General features: G+C 44.6%; 1 protein-coding gene across 4 annotated transcripts in view; it reads right to left on the reverse strand.

The window, feature by feature from the left end:
* Nucleotides 1-593: 593 nt before the first annotated feature.
* Nucleotides 594-22,982, reverse strand: part of SMG7 (SMG7 nonsense mediated mRNA decay factor) — a 36,883-nt gene continuing 14,494 nt past the window's right edge. The window contains exons 9-23 of one of the 4 annotated variants that reach the window (XM_008949759.1): nucleotides 22,163-22,325; nucleotides 21,197-21,353; nucleotides 18,537-18,607; nucleotides 18,140-18,200; nucleotides 16,460-16,579; nucleotides 15,925-16,213; nucleotides 11,825-11,969; nucleotides 9,676-10,064; nucleotides 7,978-8,343; nucleotides 6,504-6,653; nucleotides 4,456-4,536; nucleotides 3,696-3,855; nucleotides 1,738-1,908; nucleotides 1,487-1,638; nucleotides 594-942 (exon numbers count right to left, since the gene is read on the reverse strand). In XM_008949759.1, the coding sequence (XP_008948007.1) occupies nucleotides 829-942; nucleotides 1,487-1,638; nucleotides 1,738-1,908; nucleotides 3,696-3,855; nucleotides 4,456-4,536; nucleotides 6,504-6,653; nucleotides 7,978-8,343; nucleotides 9,676-10,064; nucleotides 11,825-11,969; nucleotides 15,925-16,213; nucleotides 16,460-16,579; nucleotides 18,140-18,200; nucleotides 18,537-18,607; nucleotides 21,197-21,353; nucleotides 22,163-22,325 (2,589 nt within the window). In that variant the 3' untranslated portion in view covers nucleotides 594-828. Of the gene's footprint in view, nucleotides 943-1,486; nucleotides 1,639-1,737; nucleotides 1,909-3,695; nucleotides 3,856-4,455; nucleotides 4,537-6,503; nucleotides 6,654-7,977; nucleotides 8,344-9,675; nucleotides 10,065-11,824; nucleotides 11,970-15,777; nucleotides 16,214-16,459; nucleotides 16,580-18,139; nucleotides 18,201-18,536; nucleotides 18,608-21,196; nucleotides 21,354-22,162; nucleotides 22,326-22,982 lie in introns of all 4 variants that reach the window. The other 3 variants (XM_008949756.1, XM_008949758.1, XM_008949757.1) reach the window with 3 other exon arrangements.

Raw genomic sequence — 22,982 nt, forward strand, 5'->3', positions numbered from 1 at the left:
GCCACTATGCTACAGTAAAATGTACAGGAATCAAACATTAATTTAAAACCCCTTAGCAGTTAACTTGCTCGTCCAGCAGAGTGCTGCAATGCCCCATGTCACCCATGATAGCTCAAACACCTACTGAGAGGAGGGCATTTCATGCTGGAGTCTCTAACCCACCCATGGGCTGGCCAAAGCCTTTGGGTGAAAGGTGAAGTGGTGTCAAGTGCCAGACTCTCCTTCACGAGAAGGAGCCCAGGAGACTGAGCCCCACCTTGCCACCAACCACCTCTGAGCGGAGCAGCAACCGGGGCTTTCATTGCTACACACTGCCTACGAAGCACGTCTGTGTACGGAAGAATTCAGTGTGGTCTTACTACTGAGATAGTAATAAAGATGTTTTGGAGTAATTTCAACTACATTCTCAGTCAGCAAAGCAATCATTAATGGATTCCTATTTTATCTCCCCAAAGAGAGGAAAAGGATTGAGAAGTTCTCATTGGCTTCTCCCATCTGCCCTTCGTTCTCAGCTTGTACTTCCCATGTGGCTGGGGACATGCACAATGGAGAAGGTGAGAGGCGGTGACAGAGTTACTGAGTGAGACAAACGGCAGCTCCGCTCTCCCTCGTAGGGCCCAGGGCAGGGAGAGTTCCTGATGGTGGTTTTTTCTTGCACTGCAGACGTTTTGTGCACACTCAGTGGGTTGGTGGAGCACTTACGCCCTCCTGACAGCAAGGAACAGAGGAGAGGGCTGCCACCTGCACAGGACTGTGTGGGCCAGTCCTGCAAACCCAACATGCCATGGTTTATGGAGCCTTTGGTTGCAAGGGTTGCCACCTTCTGTCTCAGTGTGGTGGGTTCATGGCGCCTTGTCCGCGCTGCTGCTTCTGCTTCTGCTGCATTAACAGCTGCTCCAGGGCTGAGGGTCCAGGGTGCATCATGGAACTGGACCAGATGGACTGAAAAAAAAGAGACAACACTAGCACCTCCTTGTGTTAAGACATCCCTCCTCTTACAGACAAAGCAGAGAGAGACTCCATCCCAGAGGTCTTCTCCAACCTCAACGATTCCATGATTCTGTATTCTCCCACTGCTCTTTATCACTCATGAAAATTAGCCAGACTTCAAAGAACGCCTTCTAAGGAGAGGCTCCCTAGAAGAAGAGTATCCTCCTCCAGAATCCTCATTATCATGAAAATTCATCCCACATTAACGATTACTAATTTTAGACTAGTCAAAGCAAATGTCATAATTCCTTCCAGTTCTGCTAGCCTGGTCTTGTTCCACAAAATATTGTAGAACAGAGAGAACTGGAACAGAGTGACATCTTCCAGCACTGGTCACACCTCCCACATCGCCTGCACAACAAAATGTGCAGGAAAAAAAACAGGTCCTGACGCTGAACTCTGGTGCTTGCCAGAGTCGCTGGGTAATGCCCATCACTGCATCTTCTGGCCCCACAGACAAGTACCCATTGCTGAGCACAGCTTCAGCCAAACGTACCTTCAGGCTCTCCATAAGCACAGCTGAGGAGTCCTCCATAGCGGGGGGGCCTTGGGCTGCCCAGGTGCCACTGGGAGCACTGGACTGGTGCCAGCTGCTCTCCGAAGGTGACGACGTTGCTGGGAGATAGTCCAGACCAAACCCTCCCATTGCTAAAACAGGAGAAAGACAAGTTTAAAGGAAGGTAGCAAAGCCACTGCCAGACAGACACCACCAGCCGGCTTTGCACGGGCCTGGACCCCAGCACTTGCCTGGCTTATCCGTTTTCCAGCGGTCTGCCACTCTCCTGTCTCTGTTGTCTGGAGTCCCAATAGGTCCAAAGTTGGAGAAGGGAACAGAATTGTGGTTATGGGTTGGAGGGGAGCTTGGCAAGCTGCTGGGGTTTGAGGAGTGAGGAGACTGGCTGGCTGGTGTCGAATGATCTAGCGATTACAAGACAAAACAAAAAAAGTTAACAGAAACAGAAGGAGCCTCACAATTTTGAATTTTTTAGTTCTGCTGGAAATCCTGCCATCAACCAGTTCTCTCTAATGCTGAAGGTCAATTTTTATTCCCTCCATTATGTGAGACTTCGGCAAATTCCCAAGTTCTAAGTGACAATTTTTCTGCTTATACAAGAATGGAATGACTGTGTTTAACACATACATGTGCTTACCAGAAAAAAACAAACCCTAGGAAACCGCACAAGGGCTGGCTAGCCAAAGCAAGCTTTCCCCATGTTCCTTGAATTTTTCACAGAATCACAGAACCATAGAATGCTCTGGGTTGGAAGGGACCTTTCAAGGTCATCTAGTCCAACTCCCCTGCAGTAAGCAGGGACATCTGCAACTAGAGCAGGTTGCACAGAGCTGTGTCCAACGTCACACTGAAAGTTTCGAGGGATGGGGCAGCTACCACCTCTCTGGACTATGTGGGCCAGGGTCTCACCACCCTCAGCGTAAAATATTTCTTCCTTCTATTCAGTCTAAATCTCCCCTCCTTTAGGTTAATACTGTCGCCCCCTATCCTGTCACAACAAGCCCTGTTAAAAAGTCTGTCCCCATCTTTCTTATAGGCCCCCTTGAAGCACTGGAAGGCTTCAAATAAGGTGTTCCTGGAGCCTTCTCTTCTCCAGGCTGGACAGCCTGATGTCTCTCAGCCTGTTCTCACAGCAGAGTGGTTCCAGTCCTTGGATCATTTTTGTGGCCTCCTCCTGCCCTGCTCCAACAGGACCATGTATTTTCTCACACTAAAAAAAGAAATCTCTGGCTTCAAGCCTGACAAGCCAGTAAAAAAAATGACATTAGACCTTGAGGAGTTTGCAAGTTTACAACTCAAACTCCCAAGTGTGTGAATGTTTTCAGCTTCTATGGGTCTTAAAGCAATTCAGACCAGAAGCTAAAACTGAGCAGAAGAGGAAAGCAGGCACAGAAAAGCTGATCTGCAGGCAGAGGGGAGCAATGCCTGAAGACTCCACCACACAGGGCAGTGGCAGGGGACCAAGGGCTTGAGTGAAGAGGTGAAGGGAGAGAAAGCTGAAACCATGTGAGCCATAAATCCTGTTACAATAAGAGCACTTTGCAGCTCCTTCTGTTTCCCTTGAAAAAGTTATTCCTGGTTGGTTGCAAAACTCAGTGTAACTAAGACCCAAAACTCATCTGGTGCAGATGGTATTTAAAATCCATTCTGTTCTTAGTTTCAATTAATTCCTCCCCTCACACTCTTCTGGATTTTTAGTGAGAATAAAATAATAATATAAGAATTATGTGTTATGCTTCTAAGATAATTACTATGGAAAAAAGCTGGTTTGCTTTGTATGATGCTTAATAGTAAGAAAAAAAATAAAATTCTATTTTCCTCCACACTATTTCCAGTTGTGCAGTTTCTCTTTGAAATATCCACATTATGAAATGCAGTCCCTCCTACTTTTTCCACAGAAATAACACTAAGTGTACAGATGTTTGAGCTAAAGCCCTGCTCCCAGATGCTTGTCAGGAACTTAAGCTAAAGAGATCTCAGGGTATAACACCTCCTACAACTTTTATCCTGCTCAAATATTTTAATTAAAATCCAGGTTCTTATACTATATTAATTACAGGATCATCTCTTATTTCTGAGGATATATAAAGAAAAACCAACAGAAACCTTCAGGTTTTTTTTTTTTTTTTTTTTTTTAATAACTGCAATCCTCTTAAATCAGCAGACAGAAGAAAGACCATCCCAGGATTACCTGAGCTGGCTGGAAGGGATGGAGACCACGGAGTCCCTTCAAAGAGAGAATATAGTGAAGTCTCCTGATGGGCAACTGAAGGGGTGACTTCTGGTTTTGTGCTGGTATTCATGTTTTTCCCATATACCTCATTGAACATGCTGTTATTTGGGTATCTTTCCTAAAAAAAAAAAAAAAGTTCAGATATTGGATTTCAAACACTAAGACTATACAAAGGAAACAATTCTATATCAAAATATTTTCCTAACTCCTTTTTCACTCCACAGTCCCCTGTTCTCTGACCATTTTATTTAACATGAACTCCATTCACATTCTGAGTGAGGATACATTTCTCCCAGCTGAACTGCAAAGCCTTCACAAAACCTTTCAATCCCCAGTACTCACAAACATGGTATCAAGATCCTGCTCCATCCTCTGGAAGAGAACAAGTAATCCACTGCTCAGGAAATAAAACCCTACACACCATAACACTTTGAGATGCACCTTTTCTGTTAACTCCACAGTTCTGCTCAGAGCACGGAGCGCATGAACTCAGCCAGATTCAACAGTACATCTGCAGACTGATAGCTAGGGAAAATTTGGGGAGACAGCTGATAAAAACAAAGATAAACTTGCTGATAGAGACTGAAATTAGGCACCCATATGGATTTCTTTCAGGTTTCCCCGTGGTTTGAACTAAAGGCTATCCTCATGTTTGTCACGTTACCTAGTTTAATGGCAAGCTCAAACAGCAAAGGGCTGCACTTTGGTCTTCACTTACCTGATTAAGGGAAAAGCCACTGAGGGACAGGAAAGATGATGACTGAGACATCAGCTCTGATGGTTTTTCCAGCAGGGACTTCTTCAGAAACCCAAAAAGGGGAAAGGAACAATTAGTGTTCAGTGTAGTGAGTAGGAGGAAAGCATGCTATCAGAAACTGCCATGGTGCCTTTGATCATATTTAAGATCTGCTCAGTCTTTTAGCTCCAGCATCTTGGAGGACAGGGGAAGCAAACTAACAAATGCAGAAAGACAGTAGTTTCTTTACTAACTGTAGTTAATCTCTAAAAATCAATCACATGACAGCTGAGTCTCAAGCAAAGTCTGCTGCCAGAACAGCTTTACAAATCTTAAGTGTAAAACTGATACATCTAGAGAGGAGATTCCTGCAAAAAAAATCCTATGGTTGCCTAAAAGCTCATACAAATGAGACAGGATCCTTCCCAGTGATCAGAGGACTCCTTCAAACATGATTAGACTCTTGCATGTTGCTATCAACAGGACATTTTTCAGTTTTGAGAGCATCCCTGCTGTACAGACGTTTCTTAGCAAGAACAGCCAAGTGCTGTGATTTTTAATTGGGTTAAACAGTCCAAGTTTCATTTAGTGCTCTCTCATTTTCATTATAAATGACTATAGAGAGGAAGAAAAAATCCACAACCCAGTGTTTAAAACAAGGTTCAAAAAATCCCTTGGGGGTTCCACGTTAAAATACTATGGACCATGACCTTTCCCATCATCCACTGCCCGCTCCATACAGTCACTATTGCCAGCATAGTATTTCCCAGCTTCCTCTTTGGTTCTTACTGTGTGTGATCCAAAACAAAAGGTGTGGTCTCATTCCAAATAAAAGCCCTCTTGCACTCATACCAGCTTGGCAAGTCAGACATTTTTAAATCAATTGTTCAAACAACAAACACCTGACCTAGCATCCCTCTCTAATGTTATCTCAAGATCTGGAATATCTTTGCTTTTATCTTGTAAACTTCAGGCAAATAGCCTCATTTTCTTGGCAAGCAGCTCCTAATTTGTTAGATTTTCAAAGTGACAACTCATTACTTTGAAAGCACATTTTAGAAGGCAGACAGAATTCACACTCTGCACATCCACACAGCTTGCACAGAGAATTTCCTTCCATTTGTCAGCAGACGGCAACAGTAGGAGCTTCAAAAGGAAGTTGCTGAAGAAGCAGCTGTTAGTTCCTTAGCAAAAGTATCTAGTGAGACAGAAATGGGTGTCTGTTTTGCTACTGGCTCATTGGCATGACATAGAAAATAACTGAGGAAGAGATTTATTCAGACGTTTTGAGTCACAAATAACTCTTCTTTGTTACTGTTACTGATCTAAACCAGGAGTGTTTGTTGAACATACTTGCAGCCATACTAGAAAAGACATACTACATTTTCAGGGGCAATTTACAATTTGGCAGCTCTAAGACCCTCCAGCTAGTGAACTAAGGAGGTTTTAAATGCATAAATACAGGAAAAAAAAAATATACTTCAGCCTGTCAAAAATGACTATTTCTATAGGAGTAATGACTGTATTTCTATAGGAGTTAATGATTTCTTAGCCAGTTGCTTGCAATTGTCTTCCAAAGCCATCCTGCCCTTTTAAAATCTCTTCTGCTTTTAGTAGGGCAGCTTCCCCCTGACTTTGAGGAATTTTTATAGGATTGTAAGACACACTTATTCTGATGACTTCCCCCAGGTGAACCTGTGCTCCCCTCTATGACTAAGTCCACACAACTGCAGAAGAGCAAGTGCATTAAATGATGCATTAATGTCTCTCCTGGGGAGTGGACTTGCAAAAAACCCCCATGGTCACTCTGATTTCTGAACAAATTAGTGGGCCAAAGTTTGGCCCAGGAGCTCTACCATGGGATTTCAGCTGGTCTGAGCTCTCATGTGAAGACTAGCTCAAGGGTGAGGCTGGGAAGTGGACAGAAAGTATGGGGCAGAGAAAAAGGAATTTCACATTTCTTAAAATTTCACAGAAGAAAGAGATGCCAGTTAAGAGTGAGAAGCAGCAGTATTACATCAAATACATACAAAGAGGCTTCGTCCAGGAAGAGAGGCGAGAGGCCCCAGCAGAGCTGGGTAAAGATCAGGAGGATTAGAGAAAATCAGCTCTTCCTCCTCCTCCAAGGCAGCCAGACTCTTTAACAGGTCCGGAGGAAGCAGAGGGGAGCTCTTGGGGTCCTAGTGACAGAAATGAGCACAGTGAGACAACAGAAGGCAGAAAGGGGACCAGCAAGAGTGTTGAGGAGAGGCTAGGCCACAGCAGGACGAGAGGAAGCAGCGAGAGCGGCAGGCAGCAGCATGCAGAGATGGCAGGGTGAGGAAGTGGTGCAGCAGAACATGTCGAGGGACACAGAGCACTGGGCAGAAAACCTGAGTAGCCCTGTGGGCTAACGAGCAGTGGGAGGAGCACTGCACCACCACAGCCATGGGCAGCTGGTTTTAATCAGTGGAGCGTGTGCTTCCCATTGCACCCGTGCCAAATACTGAACCCGTTTTCACATCTGAGGGCAGGGAACACAAAATGTTCATTTATTGTTCTAAAGCTGGCCCAAGAGTAATTTAGGTTTCAAGTAAAATTACATTTGCATTTTCTTCCTTCCTCTATTTGGGGAGTTTAAATCCCACAAGAATTATTTCCACAGCTAACGGCTGCTGTTACAACACAGAGCTGACCAGACCATTGGGCCAAAGCACCCTGCATCCTGACATGCACCTGGACACCTTGACTTTTGTGAGGGATGCTTAAAATACAAGCATGACTGGCACACTTCTGCCTATACAGCACCATGCTTGCACCAAGGCACAGCTTCCCTTTTAGGGATGAGAACAAGGCTTTGACCCCATCTCCATCTAAAAACCACAGGCTGACATCAGGGCAGAGGCAGACTCCTGTACATTGTCTGGCTTTTCTCTCTGAAGGATAAGCCAAGTGATCTCAGCTGACCTGAAAACTCTGAGTCCATTTACAGAGATGCATCTGCGCAAAGGTTTAAAGAAGCCTCTGTTTAAGTTTCCTTATAAACATCACTGAAAGCACTCACAGACAACTGTTAATAACAAAGACTGCAGGTTTTATAAAGAGCAAAACGATGCACAGCTGCATGAACAGAAGCAAAGGATTCCATTAGTGCAGCCAAGAGCTAAGGGAGTCGTTCAGCTCCCTCACTGTGTGGTGGGATTTGCAGGAAAAATCAACAAAACCATCAGTCTAAGGAAAGAGGGCTCCTACCATCCTCAATTTCCAGCCTCAGTCTGACTTACAAGAATTACACCTGCTTGAAATCAAATCTTTGAGATCCAGATCCCACAAACAGCCAACTAACATTAAACTAGATTCATCAGTGTTTGCTGGAATCCCCTGTACCAATAACCAGCTCCCTAGTAGGGAGCTCACATTGACCTTCTTGGGGCTACAAGGCACTCCTGAAACAAGGACAGTCCTGGAGCTGTTAGGAACATGAGAGCCTTGCTGGTTTTCACCACTTAGAGCATGGATCTTTACCTCAAAGGTCATCCTGGAGACAGCGTCCTGCTCTGGGCGGAAGACTCCTTGCCGTTTCCCCCTGCGGTCCACGTTAGGCTGCTGTGCCATCACCCTACTGTCAGCCATGCCATAGGAAGAGTCCCAGTAATACTCTGGCACCTTGACTTCTGAGGGGTTCTGGTTATATGGCTCCATTGGGAAAGGCTTCATTTTTTTCTCCAGAGGTTGCTGTTGCATCACAGGAGGCTGTAATGACTGTTCAAATAATTTTAGAGGGTCCTGGGCCTGCAGGTAATAGGACTGCTTTACAGGCATGATCTTCCCCAGTGAGCCTTGGACTTGAGGCGGGTTCCAGAGCTGCTTCGAGGAGTCTGTCTGCGGATACTGAGGCAGAGAGGCAGCATTTCACCAGCAGGTAGCAGCAGTTACTGTTAACCGAGTGCCTAATTCCACTCAAACTGTCAGTCTGGCTCACTTGTGATGGACATTTCACAAACATTCTCTTTTCCTGTGTTATTCACCAAAATGCAGTCTCGGAAGGCATCTAATGCTCCCTAGTCAAGCTTTACACCAACAGCCAGGCATAATCCTTACTCTAATCCAATGCCACATGGACACCTTTCCTAGGGTACTGAGCCAGCGTTTTGCTGCTGCCCAGAACACCAGGAGGGTCTCACCATCGAGTCCAGACATGCCAGAGGGGAGACTTTCTCCAGCACCATGTACGCATAAAACTATATGCTGTGAGGGAACTGACATTGCAACCCAGTTAGCCAAAAAGAGATCATGGGAGAAAGTTCAGACTCAGCCTTCATTACTCACACAAAAAAACCCAGAGAGGCCTAAGGCAGAAATACCTGGTCAGAAACACCACCTTCATACCTTGTCTGTAAACAGAAAGACACAGAAAACAGATGACCCCCTTCCCATTCCAGCAGATGCCCTCCTCTCAGTTACAGAACCATAGGTTTGTACCCACTAAACTTCAGTTCTTCTTTAAATCTCCTAAGTTCACAGATTTCACACTAAGGTCTTCCATGACCTTTTGAAAGGGTAACCCAGGAACATAAGTCTGTTTGATGTAAAAATTACTTGGTTTGGATACAAAAGTAGTGTTAATAGCAGTCACTGGAATTTGAGGAAATGGCAGAAAGATTACCTAAGGCTGCACTGTGATGCGTCATGACAAACCTGTATGAACTGAAAATAAAGGGGAAAATCCTACTGGCTTCCAATGGCTATATATTGTACTGGTCAGTCCAGTTACTACAATATCTGAGCATCTCAGTCTGTGTAGCTTCTAAACTTCCATACAACTAAAACTGGGCTTAAAGATCAAAGTTAACTTCGTAAAAATCCCCTCGGAATGTGACAGTCTGTTCCTAAAAAGAATTTGCCTACACAAGGGAGCAGGGAATTGGACTTGATGATCCTTACAGGTCCCTTCCAATTTGAGATATTCTGTGAATCAGAGAATGGTTTGGGTTACAGGGGACCTTAAAGATCGTCTAGCTCCAATTCCCCTGCCACAGGCAAGGACACTTCCCACCAGACCAGGCTGCACAAGGCCCCATCCAACTGGGACTTGGACAAAGCCAGTGATGGAGCATCCACAACTTCCCTGGACAACCTGTGCCAGTCTCACCACCAGAGTGAAGAACTTCCACCTAATTCCTAATTTCAGCTTTAAACAAAGCTTAGCTTAGTCAGGTTTACCTGCTGGAACCCGGAGTGGTGTGGTGGGCTCTTCCCCAGGCCCTGCACAGCTTTCGTAGGGGACTGTTGCTGCTGCTGCTGGGCCAGAGCTTGGACCTGTAACTGGCTTGCGGACTGTGCTGTTGCCTGAGCTGGTAAAGATGAGAGGGGTTGCTGGGAAGGAGGTGGTGTTTGCTGAGGTCCCTGGGTCATGGGCCCTGGTCCAGAGGGCCGTTGCTGGCTGTAAGGAATGTGGGACTGTTTCCCACCTTGCACCTGGTTTCCTGCAGGCGAGTGAGCTGTGGGCTGGAGGAAGGTTCCTGGGACAGAAACACCACCTGGGAAGGTGTACCCCGTGCTCATGGAGAAAGCCACAGGAGGGGGAACAACATAGGTTGGAGGTGGAAACCCTGGAAAAGACAAAAACGCACCTTTGATCGCAATTTGGCAGAGCAGATAGCTCCCTCCAAAAAACATTGAGTGAGGTATTTTCCTTCCTTTGTTGCTCATTTAGACCACGAGGACAAGAAGACAATAGTCTGCACAGGTGTGCTGTAAAGTCCTTTCTCACTGTTGCACATACATGGCTGTGATCACAGGGGGATTCAGGATTTGTTCTCAAGTTTCTTGCTTTTTTGCCCCACTTCCTTTTTCCTTCACCATTCTGGGGGTTTTGATGCTTTACCCCCAAAGTTCAAACACACGTGTTTTCAGGGACTGAAGTTCCGGAGTGACAGACAGAAGCAATCCATACATCTACTGCCTCCTCCCAGAGGACCACCTGTCTCAGGATCAACTTAGAGACAGATGGTAAGCAAACAAATCCTCATGTCTGCAAGATCAATTTCTTTCCTGCAGTTCACACTGAAAAGCCAGGTTTTTTAATTCTGTGTCTCACAGGCCAGGTTTCACACTGACATCGAGGTGGGGAAGACATCCCTCTGTCTTACATTGAGCAACCACACCCAGCACGTGCAGGGAAGATACAGCTGCCAGCTATTTTGTGAGCAAACATGGACAGCAATGTATGACAGGAACACCCCACAACAAAATCATGGAATCATACAATGGTTTGGGGTGGAAAGGAACTTAAAAGAACGTCTAGTTCCAATTCCCCTACCATGGACAGGAACATCTCCCACTCGACCAGGATGCACAAGGCCCCATCCAACTTGGTTTTGAACACCTCCAGTGATGGAGCATCCACAACTTTTTCTGGGCAATCTGTGCCAGTGACTCACCAATCTCATAGTAAAAAACTTCTTCCTAATTTCTAACCTAAATCTACCCTCTTCCAGTTTGAACCCATTACCCCTCATCACTACAAGCCCTCATCAAAAATCCCTCCCCAGCTTTCCTGTAGGCCCCCTTCAGATACCAGCTCCCCAGAGCCTTCTCTTCTCAGGCTGAGCAACCCCAACTCTTTCAGCCTGTCCTCACAGGAGACATGTTCCATCCCTCTGATCATCTTTGTGGCCTCCTCTGGAACCGCTCCTACAGGTCGATGTCTCTCCCATGCTGGGGACTCCAGAGCTGGACCCAGCACTGCAGCAGGGGGTCTCACCTGAGCAGAGAGTCAGAATCCATTCCCTTGACCTGCTGGCCACACTCCTTTTGATGCAGCCTTGGGATACTGCTGGCTTCTGGCCTGCACTCAAACACTGTTGGCTCATGTTGAGCTTCTTGTCAGCCAGCATAGTTGGGGACACACAATGTGGCAACAAGAGCAAATGAGACCACGCAAATTACAGCTCAGAACACAAGCACCACTACAAAAGGACTTGAGCTTTAAAGAAGAAAGCTCCGTGACTGATCTTTTGTAATGGAGTCCTGTGCACAGAGAATCCTTCCTCCTGAGCCAGCAGCAGACTTTGTCATGTTTTGACTAACTACAGGGACAGCCTACTGTGAAGTTCCTTGATCTCACACCTACTAGCCAAGAGGGAAGGTGGCACATTTCATGATAGACATTGACTCCAAATCATAAGGAATCTTATTTATCTCATTTCAGTTCTGCCATGCCCTTTCTTTACTAGTTTATAAGACTCTCATCATGAGAATGCATCTTCGTTAAAACAGCTTCTCCCTTCAGAGGCTTCAATAACCACCATTACAGGACTTCCTTTGCAGTCAGCAGTAAAACATGCTTCAAAAGAATGATGCAAGCTACCTGGGCGGCTAGGAAGGGGAGGGAAGGCTCCTGGGTGATGAATGGGGATGAACTGAGAACTGCTGGCCTGACTTGGAGTCTGAGTTACAGGTGTTTTCCTGGCTTCAGACACCGGAGTCTTCCTCATCTCCGTCTGGGATTTCACCTAATGCAAAAGAAAGTAAGAAGAATTTAGATAACTTTTCCTGCAATTGCCCACATCATGTCTCAAGCCAAAAAATTAACTCCCAGATTGCCTGAGAGGTTATTTTCTTTTCCCTGAGTACATGGTAGAGGTTTGAAACACAGGAACCCAGCTCCCTCCTCCTCACTGACCTCAGCAGGGGACTCTGCCTGTCCTCAGGCACTCCTGGCCTCACAAAAGCACTCTAAAGATATCTACCCAGCAGCTGCAACAGGCTCCTTCTCTAGTGAGTGCGTGGGAAGCAGACATGATAATATCCTCAGACCCTACAAAGAACTTACCATGCTGCTCACCTGCAGTGCCTTATGAACAAAAAAACCTCCATATGCTATTATGCTTCTCCTAGGGCAGTAACTCACGCTACTTACCTGCAGCACCTTAAAAAACAGGCACTGACACGTTCTTCCTATGGATTTCCTTCAGCCTAACCCATATGGTGATGTACATCCACAAACTCCTGCATACTGTGGAATTCTTTTGACCAAGAGCATACAAGACAAACAGCAGAGGTGCTTCACCTCCTTCAGTTCACTGTGTAACCGCTGTATGTTCTGTTAAAAGAGCTGCACCAGTTAAAGGCAGAGAGAAGAATGTAATGTAACGTTTACCTGATTCTGAGCCTGCTGCGGTCTGGGTCTTCCTGGAGAGGAAGACAGAGGGGAAGACTACTTTCCCTTTCTGTTCAGCTCGGCAGAACTGCCTGGAATGCAAGATGGAGCAGGCAGGAAAAAGACAGCAAGCAAGGAACCTGGGCAATACAGAAGGGGCCCAGGAGCAGACCTGATGCCAAGCCTCAAAGTTGATTGAAAGAAAGGCTTTTTTTTCAAGGATCAAATTAAAAAAATCCAAACCAAACAAACCAAAACTTTGTGTGGGTTTATTTCAACATTTAGTGTTGCCAAGTTCTGCTAAAATATAGTAGTCAAGGGGCAGATGCATTTAAACACTTAAGTTCTTTTCCAAGTAATTATGGATTTCCCCATTTAGAAATTATGGGAGAGTAGGCTTGGGGTTTTTTGCATTTCATTAAAAAAGTAGATTCTAAGACTGAGAGGTTTGGGTGTGTTTTTGATCTCCTGCTAGAAAGACAGGAGAGAACTGCACCTCAAGGTTCTGGCTGATGCTAAGCACCATGAATGATGCAGCGCCTGTTCATGCCACATCCACTCACTGCCCACCTTCACCTTTCATTACATTCTGTATAATCTACTCACATCGTGCTGTCCCTTTTTTTCTCCACAATAAACCAAGCATTTTTATCACCCATACTGAGAGCTATACATTCTTTTATAACAATGTTGCGGAATCAAACACACTCTTCCTGCCACAGGATTGCAAAGCATGAGCTTTAGTCCATCATAAACTCAAAGCTGCTGTATCACATTTCCAAAGTTGGCTTCCAAAAGACCTCCCACATAATTTAGATAAATTTTAAAATGTAAATAACTAAGGTTGATTAACCAAGACAGACAAGTTTCAGTTGTTTTCCTGCTTCTACTTAACCTCAGAATAGACTGTCCAAAGAGGTTGTGTAATCTCCTTCTCCAGAGACTCCAAACCCACCTGGACACAATCCTGGACAGCCTGCTCTGGGTGACCCTGCTTTAACAACGGGGTTGGATGAGGTGACCTCCAGAGGTCCCTTCCAAGCCCTACCAGTCTGACTCTGACCTCACCTCAAAAGTGTCAATACTACCAAATACTTACTTCCCCTACAGTGGTTCTAAGGGTTCCTACACAGTGCTTTAGAGAAGCACCATTTCATCACAGTGAACTCTTAAAGATTATGTTACACCTTAAGTCTGCATTAAACCTTCCTCAGCATCTAACATTATTATTCCTAGAGAGCAGAGATTCAACCCATGTCACACTCTCATGATCCTGTCTGAGTGTGCAAGTTTTCCACATTTATGAAACAAGATTAATTACTTCAGCATGAATTTCTGAACATCTTTGCTAAGCAGAAGCTGCAACATTTGTAGCATTTAGGCTTTCAAAGGCAATAAACTATGGAGGAGCCTGAGAAGTCCAAGCCCAAATCAGAGCACAAAACAGCAATACGTCAATCAGTACAAAACCTACACTGGTTTCTCAGTGAAGGGGGAAGCAACTCACCCTATATTCTAGAGTAGATCTGGATAAACAAGTCCACCAAACTATACAAAAGGTGTTTCATCGGAATAGTTGCCATAACAAATACAGCTAATAGAACTAAAAAGTCAAAATTAATTTGTTTGACAAGAGATGAAGAGCGACCAAGCACATCAGAACAGATTCTGCTGCAGCTGGGTTTTGAATTTCCTGGGTTTCTTAACAAAGATGACTAAAACAAGCAGATTTCTGATAAATCAGGTGGGTTAAAATTAAAGTGTCTTCCCTATCCAAAAAACTACCCATACTTCTCAAAAAACCCAGGGGGTTTTTATCAGCCTCAAGTCCTTATTTTGCAAGACAGGACCATAAACATCAAATCTGAGAGTTGTGCTCAGGCTTGCAAACACATTCCAGAAACGTCCAACAAATACATAGGAAACCTGCTATTCTAACTCAGATTGGTTTTCAGGTAACAGACTCTTCTTCAGTGACTCACAAACAATTCCTACATAATTTCTGTAGGCCACTCCCCCTCCCCCTCGGTAGGACCCCTCTCAAAACCTGGCACTGCCAGTGTCCATTCCATTTTATAATGATGATGTTTAATAGCAAATAATCATTAGAGCAAGAATGATCCAAGGGTCCTAAGAGCACAAGCTGGTAAGACTGAAAGAGCTGGTTTGTCTAGCCTAAGGAAAACCAGACTTCAATTACACAGGCCTTCAGAGTAGTTACAAAGAGGAAGACCTGTCCTGGGAAGCAGTAGTAGGCTTATGGAGAGGCAAGGGAGATGAAAAGCATTAGGAAATAACTTCCACTTGAATGAACAGTGAAGAACTGGCACAGTTTCTCTAGGGAAATAACAGTCTCCATCACTATCACTAAATGCCTCCAGGTGTCATTGGGGAATGACTAAGATGCAGTCAAACTATCCAGGTACAGATCAGATCAACCCTGAAACTCTCCACCCTTATTTACTACGACCTGATTGAAGTCAGACTAGTAAATGCACTATTTAATTCTGAGGGGAGCAATGCTCACATAAATAGAAGGGAAAAAAGCAGGCCTCTAAAAATACACAACTGATAGAAAGAGCAACTGATGTGAAAAGCAACAACTTTGAGCAAGTGTCCGAGCACAGATGTATGGTTTAGGAGCAGTGTGGCCTTCCTTACTTCCACAGAGGGCCACGGGACTGCACGCACAGGATGGAAGATCTTACTCCAGGTAAATAACTGTGCTTTTGCCATGTCTCTAATTTACTCAATGTGCACAAATTAGCTGAACCAAAAATACAGAGTACCCAGTTCCTTCACAACAGACCAAGAGCACAGTTATGACCTGGTCACTTGAACTGCCTCAGAAGCCTGAATAATTTGTGGAACAACAGGTAGGAATCTGTTTTTTAAGAGAGTTAACATAGCAACAATCATCTTTCATTGCTCCCTACCTTTTCCTCCCCAACAAACTGAGACAGCATCAAGGAAAAGGGCAGAGGCTCAAGGATCATCAACATCTGATCTTTTTGATAGACGTGTTGCTATTTTTTTTCGTGCATTAGCTGTACCAGCAGAGCTCATCATGAGACTCCACTGTGCTCTATACAGGCAGCGATGGCCCTGACACAAGCATCACAGTGCCCAAGACACAGCATCCCTTTGATCTAAAGGCTTACCTGAACTGCCACGTTCTGCTTTCCAGCTTCCTGCACCTTCTCCAAGCCGCACTTCTTGGTCTCGTTCTTCCTTTTGTTGTTGTCCTTCTTGCCGTCGCTCTTGCTGGGCACGGGCGCTTTGCTGTAGTCCCGCCTCTCCCTGCCCACCTCCTTCGAGGGGAACACTCGCCCCTGCTCCCTGCTCATCTCCCGGGGCTTGATATTCTCTTTGAACGTGACCATTGGTTTTTCTCCTGCATCACAGTTGTTGCTCAGGCTTCTGCCAGAGGACAGAACCGATTTGAGTCCAGGGCTCCCATCTGTAGACAGTGGCTCTGCAATAGAAGTTTCCTGCAAGGCGAGACTCTCTTTGGCTTCACTAGGGTCCTCTAGTAAGAGTTCTGGGATTTCTGTCAAAAACAACAGCTTTCCTACCTCATTTTCACACTGAATCAACCTGAAAAAAGACAGAAAGGAACTGAAATGCAATTATATTACTCTAAATACATTTCCTTATCATAACCAGTCCATGAAGCAATGGCACATTGACCCACAGAACATGTTATTAGTGCTGTCAGCATCTTGTATTCACATATATATAATTGCTGTGTTGAATAGGGAGAAGAATAACGTTCAACTCTGGGACCTGCGATACCCAAGCATACAGCAGCAAGTGAAACCCAGAGAAGCTACTTGCAACTACCTGGGCTGGTTATCAGCAATCCATTTGCCCGTGAAGATCAGACGCTGCTCTCGTATCCGACGTTGCTGCCCTTCCTTATCTCCTGTAATTGCCTGGTGGCCTTTGGAAAAATCCAAGTTCCTAGTATTGACATAGGAGAAGGAATAATACTAATTACACAGTTACCCTCTGTAACATCTTATTTCTTTAGAAATACAATTGTTCAGCTGAGAAATTTCACCAGATACTATTCTAATGTGTCTGTTACAGATGTCTGACTTATAGATACAATTCTCTTCTAGTAAGATGCATCTACATTAAAGATGTTTAGTCACTTGGTTTTTTGAAAGCAAACAGAACAAAAACCCAGCAAAAGTTCACAAGCTCATCTGTGTGATAAACAAAACTACAAGAATCATAGCTAAGTGAATACTTGTGGCCAGCAGGGTGAGGGAGGTGATTCTGCCCCCCTGCTCTGCTTTGGTGAGACCCCCTGCTGCAGTGCTGGGTCCAGCTCTGGAGTCCTCAGCACTTCAGAGACAGGGACCTGTTGGAACAGGGCCAGAGGGGGCCACAAAAATTATCTGAGGACTGGAATCCCTCTGGTGTGAGGCCAGGCTGAGAGAGTTGGGGTTGTTCAGCCTGGAGAAGGCTCCAGGGAGACCTTACTGAAGCTTTTCAATACTTCAAGGTGGCCTAAAAGACAGATGGAGATGGTCTTTTTAGCAGGGCCTGTTGTGAGAGGACAAGGGGTGATGGCTTTAAACCAAAAGGAGGCTGTAGGGAGGCAGGTGTGGGCCTCTTATTACAAGCTGCAACTGACAGGACTAGAGGCAACTGTGTTAAGTTATGCCAGGGGAGGTTTAGGTTAGACATTAGGAAAAACTGCTACACTGAAAGGGTTATTAAGGACTGGAACAGGCTGCCTGGGGAAGTGGCTGAATCACCAGCCCCAGATGTACTTAAAAGCTGCCTAGATATGCCTAGGTGCTCAGGGATATGGTGTAGAAGTGGCCTGGTAGAGAGAGATAATGGTTGGACTCGATCTTAAACGTCCTTTCCAACCACAGTGATTCTGTGTGTGAAAAGAGGGTAGATTTAGACTAGGCAGAAGGGTGAAATTTTTACGCTGAGGGTGGTGAGACCCTGTCCCAGGTTGCCCAGAGAGCTGGTTGATGCTCCATCCCTGGAAACATTCCAGCTGAGGTTGGATGGGTCTCTGAGCAACTTGCTCTAGTTGCAGGTGTCCCTGCTCAGTGCAGGGGGGTTGGACTGGATGAGCTTTAAGGTCCCTTCCAACCCAAGCATTCCTTGATTCTATGATTCTGCAACACATCTAAAATTTAATCAGCATTTGTCCATGATTTTAACTGTATTCCTGTACTTAACAGACTAAAACCCATCAAAGTAATAACACAGTTTTCCATATAAAAGTATTCCTTTCCTCACTTCTTAAATTGTTCCCCTCTCAATTTACAAGTCTGAGGACTACAGAAGAAAAACAAAAAAAGTCATCAGCAATATTGTAAGCTCATGACTTTGCCTACAGTTCTACTACATTGTCTAACACAGCTGTTTTGAAAAGATACCTGTAACAATCTATACAAAAGTGTTCACAAAGAAGATATAGTAGAGAACAGGTCAATGTCTATCAAAGTAGTGACATCAGCAAGAGAATAGTCTCCCTCAGCTGTCACTCACCTGAACGAGGGCCTCAGAGCCAAGAATCCTTGCAACTCAAATTCTTCGGGAAGGGGAGTTGCTGACAAATAGATAGTAAACAGTGTCAGGAAAGCATGAAAGCATTGCATACAGTATCATAAGTAGATACCTCAGGAAGGTCACTATACATAACAAAGCTTTCTAGTAACAGGCTCAATTGTACTGGTCCATCCTGCAATCTGAGGGGCTCAGGAAATGATAAAGTAGAGCAGAGTCTGCTCAGCACAAGAACACAGCATTTGCAAAGTGTTCCTATGTCCTAATACTAGAAGACAACTTGCTCCCTTATTTGCTCTTCAACTGTAATTCTCCAGAACATCAGGAAAAACATGCACCATTCCCAGTTCTTTACAGCACAGACCAGAAGTATCCTTACCATTATTATTGGATAGATCCTCTTCATGAGGCTGGAAGCTGTTTAGAAGAGAAATCAGCCAGGGCCATATGCTACAAATCAGAAAACAGACAAACCGTAAGGAAAAACTACAGAACAGGGCATCTGTTCACCTGACCAAGAAAACAATGAACTCTGATTCCCAAGGAAAGGTAAAGTTTCTCTCAAGTGTCAGAAAAAAGACCACATTCAGGAAAAAAATAGAACTTTTAAAAACCTAATCTAAAATTGCCAGGGAAGCCAGGCTCTTGCAGCATAGCATTTATTATCCAGCAAGTCAGAAAACCTGCTATGAATTTTACAAGACAAACCTATTGCGTGAGCAAACCTTCAGAGCACCTGTTACCAACTCATGTTTTCCAGTCCAAAGCTGACAGCTCTCAAGGCACAGCAAATTAATCACTTGGGAAGCAAAACAAATTATTAAGATACAGCTGTAGAGAAGTCCTCGTGTTCTGCAAACTTTCACACAGTACTGAAGCACTGAGCCAGTTACCAGAAAGGTAAGAAGGTCTAAGGAAGGGTTGCACTGAGTAAGACCATTAAACCAGGTGGCAACTGGCAGTCTCTCTGCCTGGTGCTGGCAACACCAGTAAAAGCAATGACTGGAAATGCATTACAAAGGTCCCAGAGCAAATAATTTTTAAAAAGACACAATATCACTGCATAGGTGGTTAAAATTTAACTCCCACCAACAGGCTGCTTTCTCCTATTTTTAAACCCAGAAGTATAAGCATCCTTTAGTGATGGGCACCAAGTCCATGGAGGGAACAGAAAACTACTTGAGGAAGGTGCTCACTGTGCTTGGTGTTGGTGAGATGAATCTGTCCTTCCTCAGCAAGGCTTTCACAGCACGAAAGCCTGAGGTCAGCTGCCTTCCTGCATGGCTGTAGGGACTGGAACATTATATTTATGTTTATTCTATACACTAAACTAGGCAATAGCTCCTTCCCATGATTGACAAGGAGCAGAAAGAAAAAGGAGAGTACAAGTCTGTTGCAACCTACAGTAAAGGGCAATCTTCCTGTACAACATTAGAAATAATGAGATTTCATAATAAGAGATCTCTAAAGAAAAGCCATGCAATGCTACACGAAAAATCCAGACCTAATGTGGCTTCCATATGGCAGGTTGAGAAAACTCATTTCCAAAAACTATATCAATACACACACCTGTACTGACATTGTCATTTCTGCTCTCAGTTCTGGCCTTCAGATTCACCTACTTTTCTAAGTAAACATGTTTCCTTCCTATTTCAGGTGTTCATACCTTTTAGGGTACAATTAATTATCCACAGGGAAATAATAAGCATAGAGTGGGGACAACTAAAAGTTTAAAAAGGAATAAGGATTGTTTACTGAACTAAGAACTCAACTGAGTATGAACCCAAAGTAAGACATTTCAATATAAAACAGACATCAGGTTAACCACTAAACCATGTCCTTCAACAGCACACCTACGTGGCTTTTCAATCCTTCCAGGGATGGGAACTCTACCACTGCCCATGGCAGCCTTGGTCCAGGCCTTGAAGACTCTCTCAGGGAAGAAGAATTTTTCCCTCATGTCCAGCCTAAAACTCCCATGGTGCAACTTGAGGCTGTTTCCTCTTGTCCTATGGCACGTTCCTTAGGAAAAGAGACCAACCCCCACCTTGCTACAACCTCCTTCCAGGGAGTTCTCAAAGGAGGTGGTCACCCCACGCTTCATTTTCTCCAGCTTTAACAACCCTCAGCTGCTCCTCACAAGATTTGTGCTCTAGACCTTTCACCAGCTTCATTGCCCTTCTCTGGACATGCTTCAGCCCCTCAATGTCCTTCTTGGAGTGAGGGGACCAACACTGACGCCAGGATTCGAGGTCTGGCCTCACCAGTGCCAAGTAGAGGGGGACAATCCCTGCCCTACTCCTGCTGGCCACACCAGTGCTGATACAGGCCACCATGCCAGTGGTCTTCTTGGCCACCTGGGCACATGCTAGCTCATCCTCAGCTGGCTGTTGGCCAACACTCCCCATGTGCTTTTCCACTGGACAGTTTCAAGCCACTCTTCCCTAAGCATGGATCATTGCAGAGGGTTTTGTGGCCCAAGTGTGGGACTCAGCATGCAGCCTTGTTGAACCACATGCATACAGTAATACAATTTGTGAACTCTTATTTTCTTTAATCTTGCCTTCAGGAAGCCTGGAATTGAAGTTCCCAAAGCTCCAGGGCTTAGGTTTTGCAAACACTTGAGCAAGTCTTATTATTCATTTATGAAATTGAGGTTACAGGGACCCTTGCTCCCCATACATCAACGTACAGAAAGTGTGACCCTTGGCTAGAAACACATCTTACTGCCAAGCAGACACTGCCAAGAAAGCTGTAACCACTGCGGCACACCACAAAAGATCAGCTAAGCAAGCTGGTTTCACAGTGTTTTCCTTAAAGCAGCCATCCTAGGAAAAATACTCATCATGTCAGTAAGAGTCACTCTGATCTGAAGGTCTTACAGGTCAGACACTATTGAATTGCTATAATTCATTAAAAATTAACAGGCTATAAGAAATTGGGTGAGTTTTACACTTTTCCCATTACTAATCTGTGGGTCACCAGTTATTATTATTACTTTATGCAATGAAATGTATCAAAAGAAAGATTAACACTCACTACCGTCTTTCATCAACCACTGCCTCCTGGAAAACACTGGGCCTAAGTTTCAGCCAGTCCATTGAAACCTTCACAGCTGGAAGAGGATACGCAGCCCCAGAGTCCTCCTGGTAGTCGTTTTGTAAAGGACACTTGCACAGAACTCCAAGAAAGGACACTAGAAAAAAAAGTGCCAAAAGGGTGAGGGAATGACACTTAAAAGCTGACCAAATAACCTAAATCAAGCACATGTGTAAACCCCTACTTTTAAAAGCTAGTTGTTTAGAACAAAGCAGCCCAACTACTTAATCTTAAAAATTCCACCAGCAGATCAGAAAGTCTTTTCTTCAATAAAGTTTTCTACTGTAAAACAGAATCTTAATGTTGCCTTTTTTTTTTCCTTGCTTCTCCTTTTGAAGTGCCATGGCAAATAATTTTGTTAACAAAATCCAGTGAGACAAGCCCATTACAATGATATTAGTTTGTTCACTTATTAGAAATGATCAACACAACTCTCTATCTGCATTTTATTCACTCTTCCAGGTCAGCAGGCACACAAATCCACCAGAGCTAGCTCTGCATGCAGGCACCCAGCTCAGCGCTGTTAGGGCACACAAGCTGACAAACAGTAATCGCACCAGTGTGACCATGGTGCTTTCAGAATCAACTCCAGGCTGAAATCTGGCAAAATTCTAGCTTCCAAAAGCTGTTCAGAAATGTAGGTGTTTATGAACAAGGCCAAAAAATGCCATGTTCTGTAAGGCTTCAAATGGAGTAAGGCCAGTCCACATAAATCCATGGTTAGTCAGCACTAGTAGATATAAATGATCCTGCACAATCATCTTCCCTCTCAGCTTCCTCCTGTAATGTCTATTCTCATCACTTACCTCACAACCACTTAGCTACATACTGACAGCAAATTACTAACAACCTCCGTATAAAACTGTGAGAGAAATAAAAAAAAAACCAAGTTGTTCTCATACTTACTGAAGAGAGCCAGTAACTGTGTCCAGCAGAGCTGCTCGTCCTGGCTGTAGCTGTGCTGCTCCGTTTCATTGCTGAAGTCTCGCAGGTGATGCAGTTGAAACAGATTGATAACAGTAATATGGACTAATTGCTGAGAATTGAAGGCCTTTTGGAATAACAACCTCTGCAACAAAAGACATGTGTGCACAGTATGGATTTTTATATGGTAAAGCACACACTTAAAAGGATTAGGAGTTGCTACTTCACTGCTTGACTAACGCTTCTGCCCTTAAGGCAACAGTCATTCTAGATTTTATTTTCAGGTCATCCCTATTAGCACAGCTCTGGGCTTCCCAGGAGGCCACAGGCAGCTGTCCACTGCTAAGCCCACGGATTTTGCTCGCACACACAACTAATGAACACCCCTTGGACACGATTCTCTTTCGGAGCAAGCGCCACTTCACCGGGCAGCGACAGCAGGGCCGTGTAACTGCAGAGGCACGTGCTGCCGCTGGACTCCTCAGCCTTTCAAAGCAGCAGCACAGAGAAGGTGACATTTTTGAAAAAACACCCCAGGCAAATTTAACTACTGTGTGGTTGTGTTAAAGAGTAAATCCACAGCTGCCTTCATGGGTCATGTGATGCCGTGATGGACTACAATAGCGCAAGCTGTTTACAAACACATTTCAGCAACTATTCTGTAAAAGACACCTTTCTCACAACAGGAAAAGAAGCTTTAATGCCTTTTTTTTTTCCTTAGAATTGTGAATAAAGGAGATAGTCTAAACCACAACCAACTTGCCTCCCTGCCTTTTGTCTGAAGATAAGTTCTCATCAACCT

This window comes from Merops nubicus, unplaced genomic scaffold (assembly GCF_000691845.1).
Source record: "Merops nubicus isolate BGI_N331 unplaced genomic scaffold, ASM69184v1 scaffold1071, whole genome shotgun sequence".
Taxonomy (NCBI): Eukaryota; Metazoa; Chordata; class Aves; order Coraciiformes; family Meropidae; genus Merops; species Merops nubicus.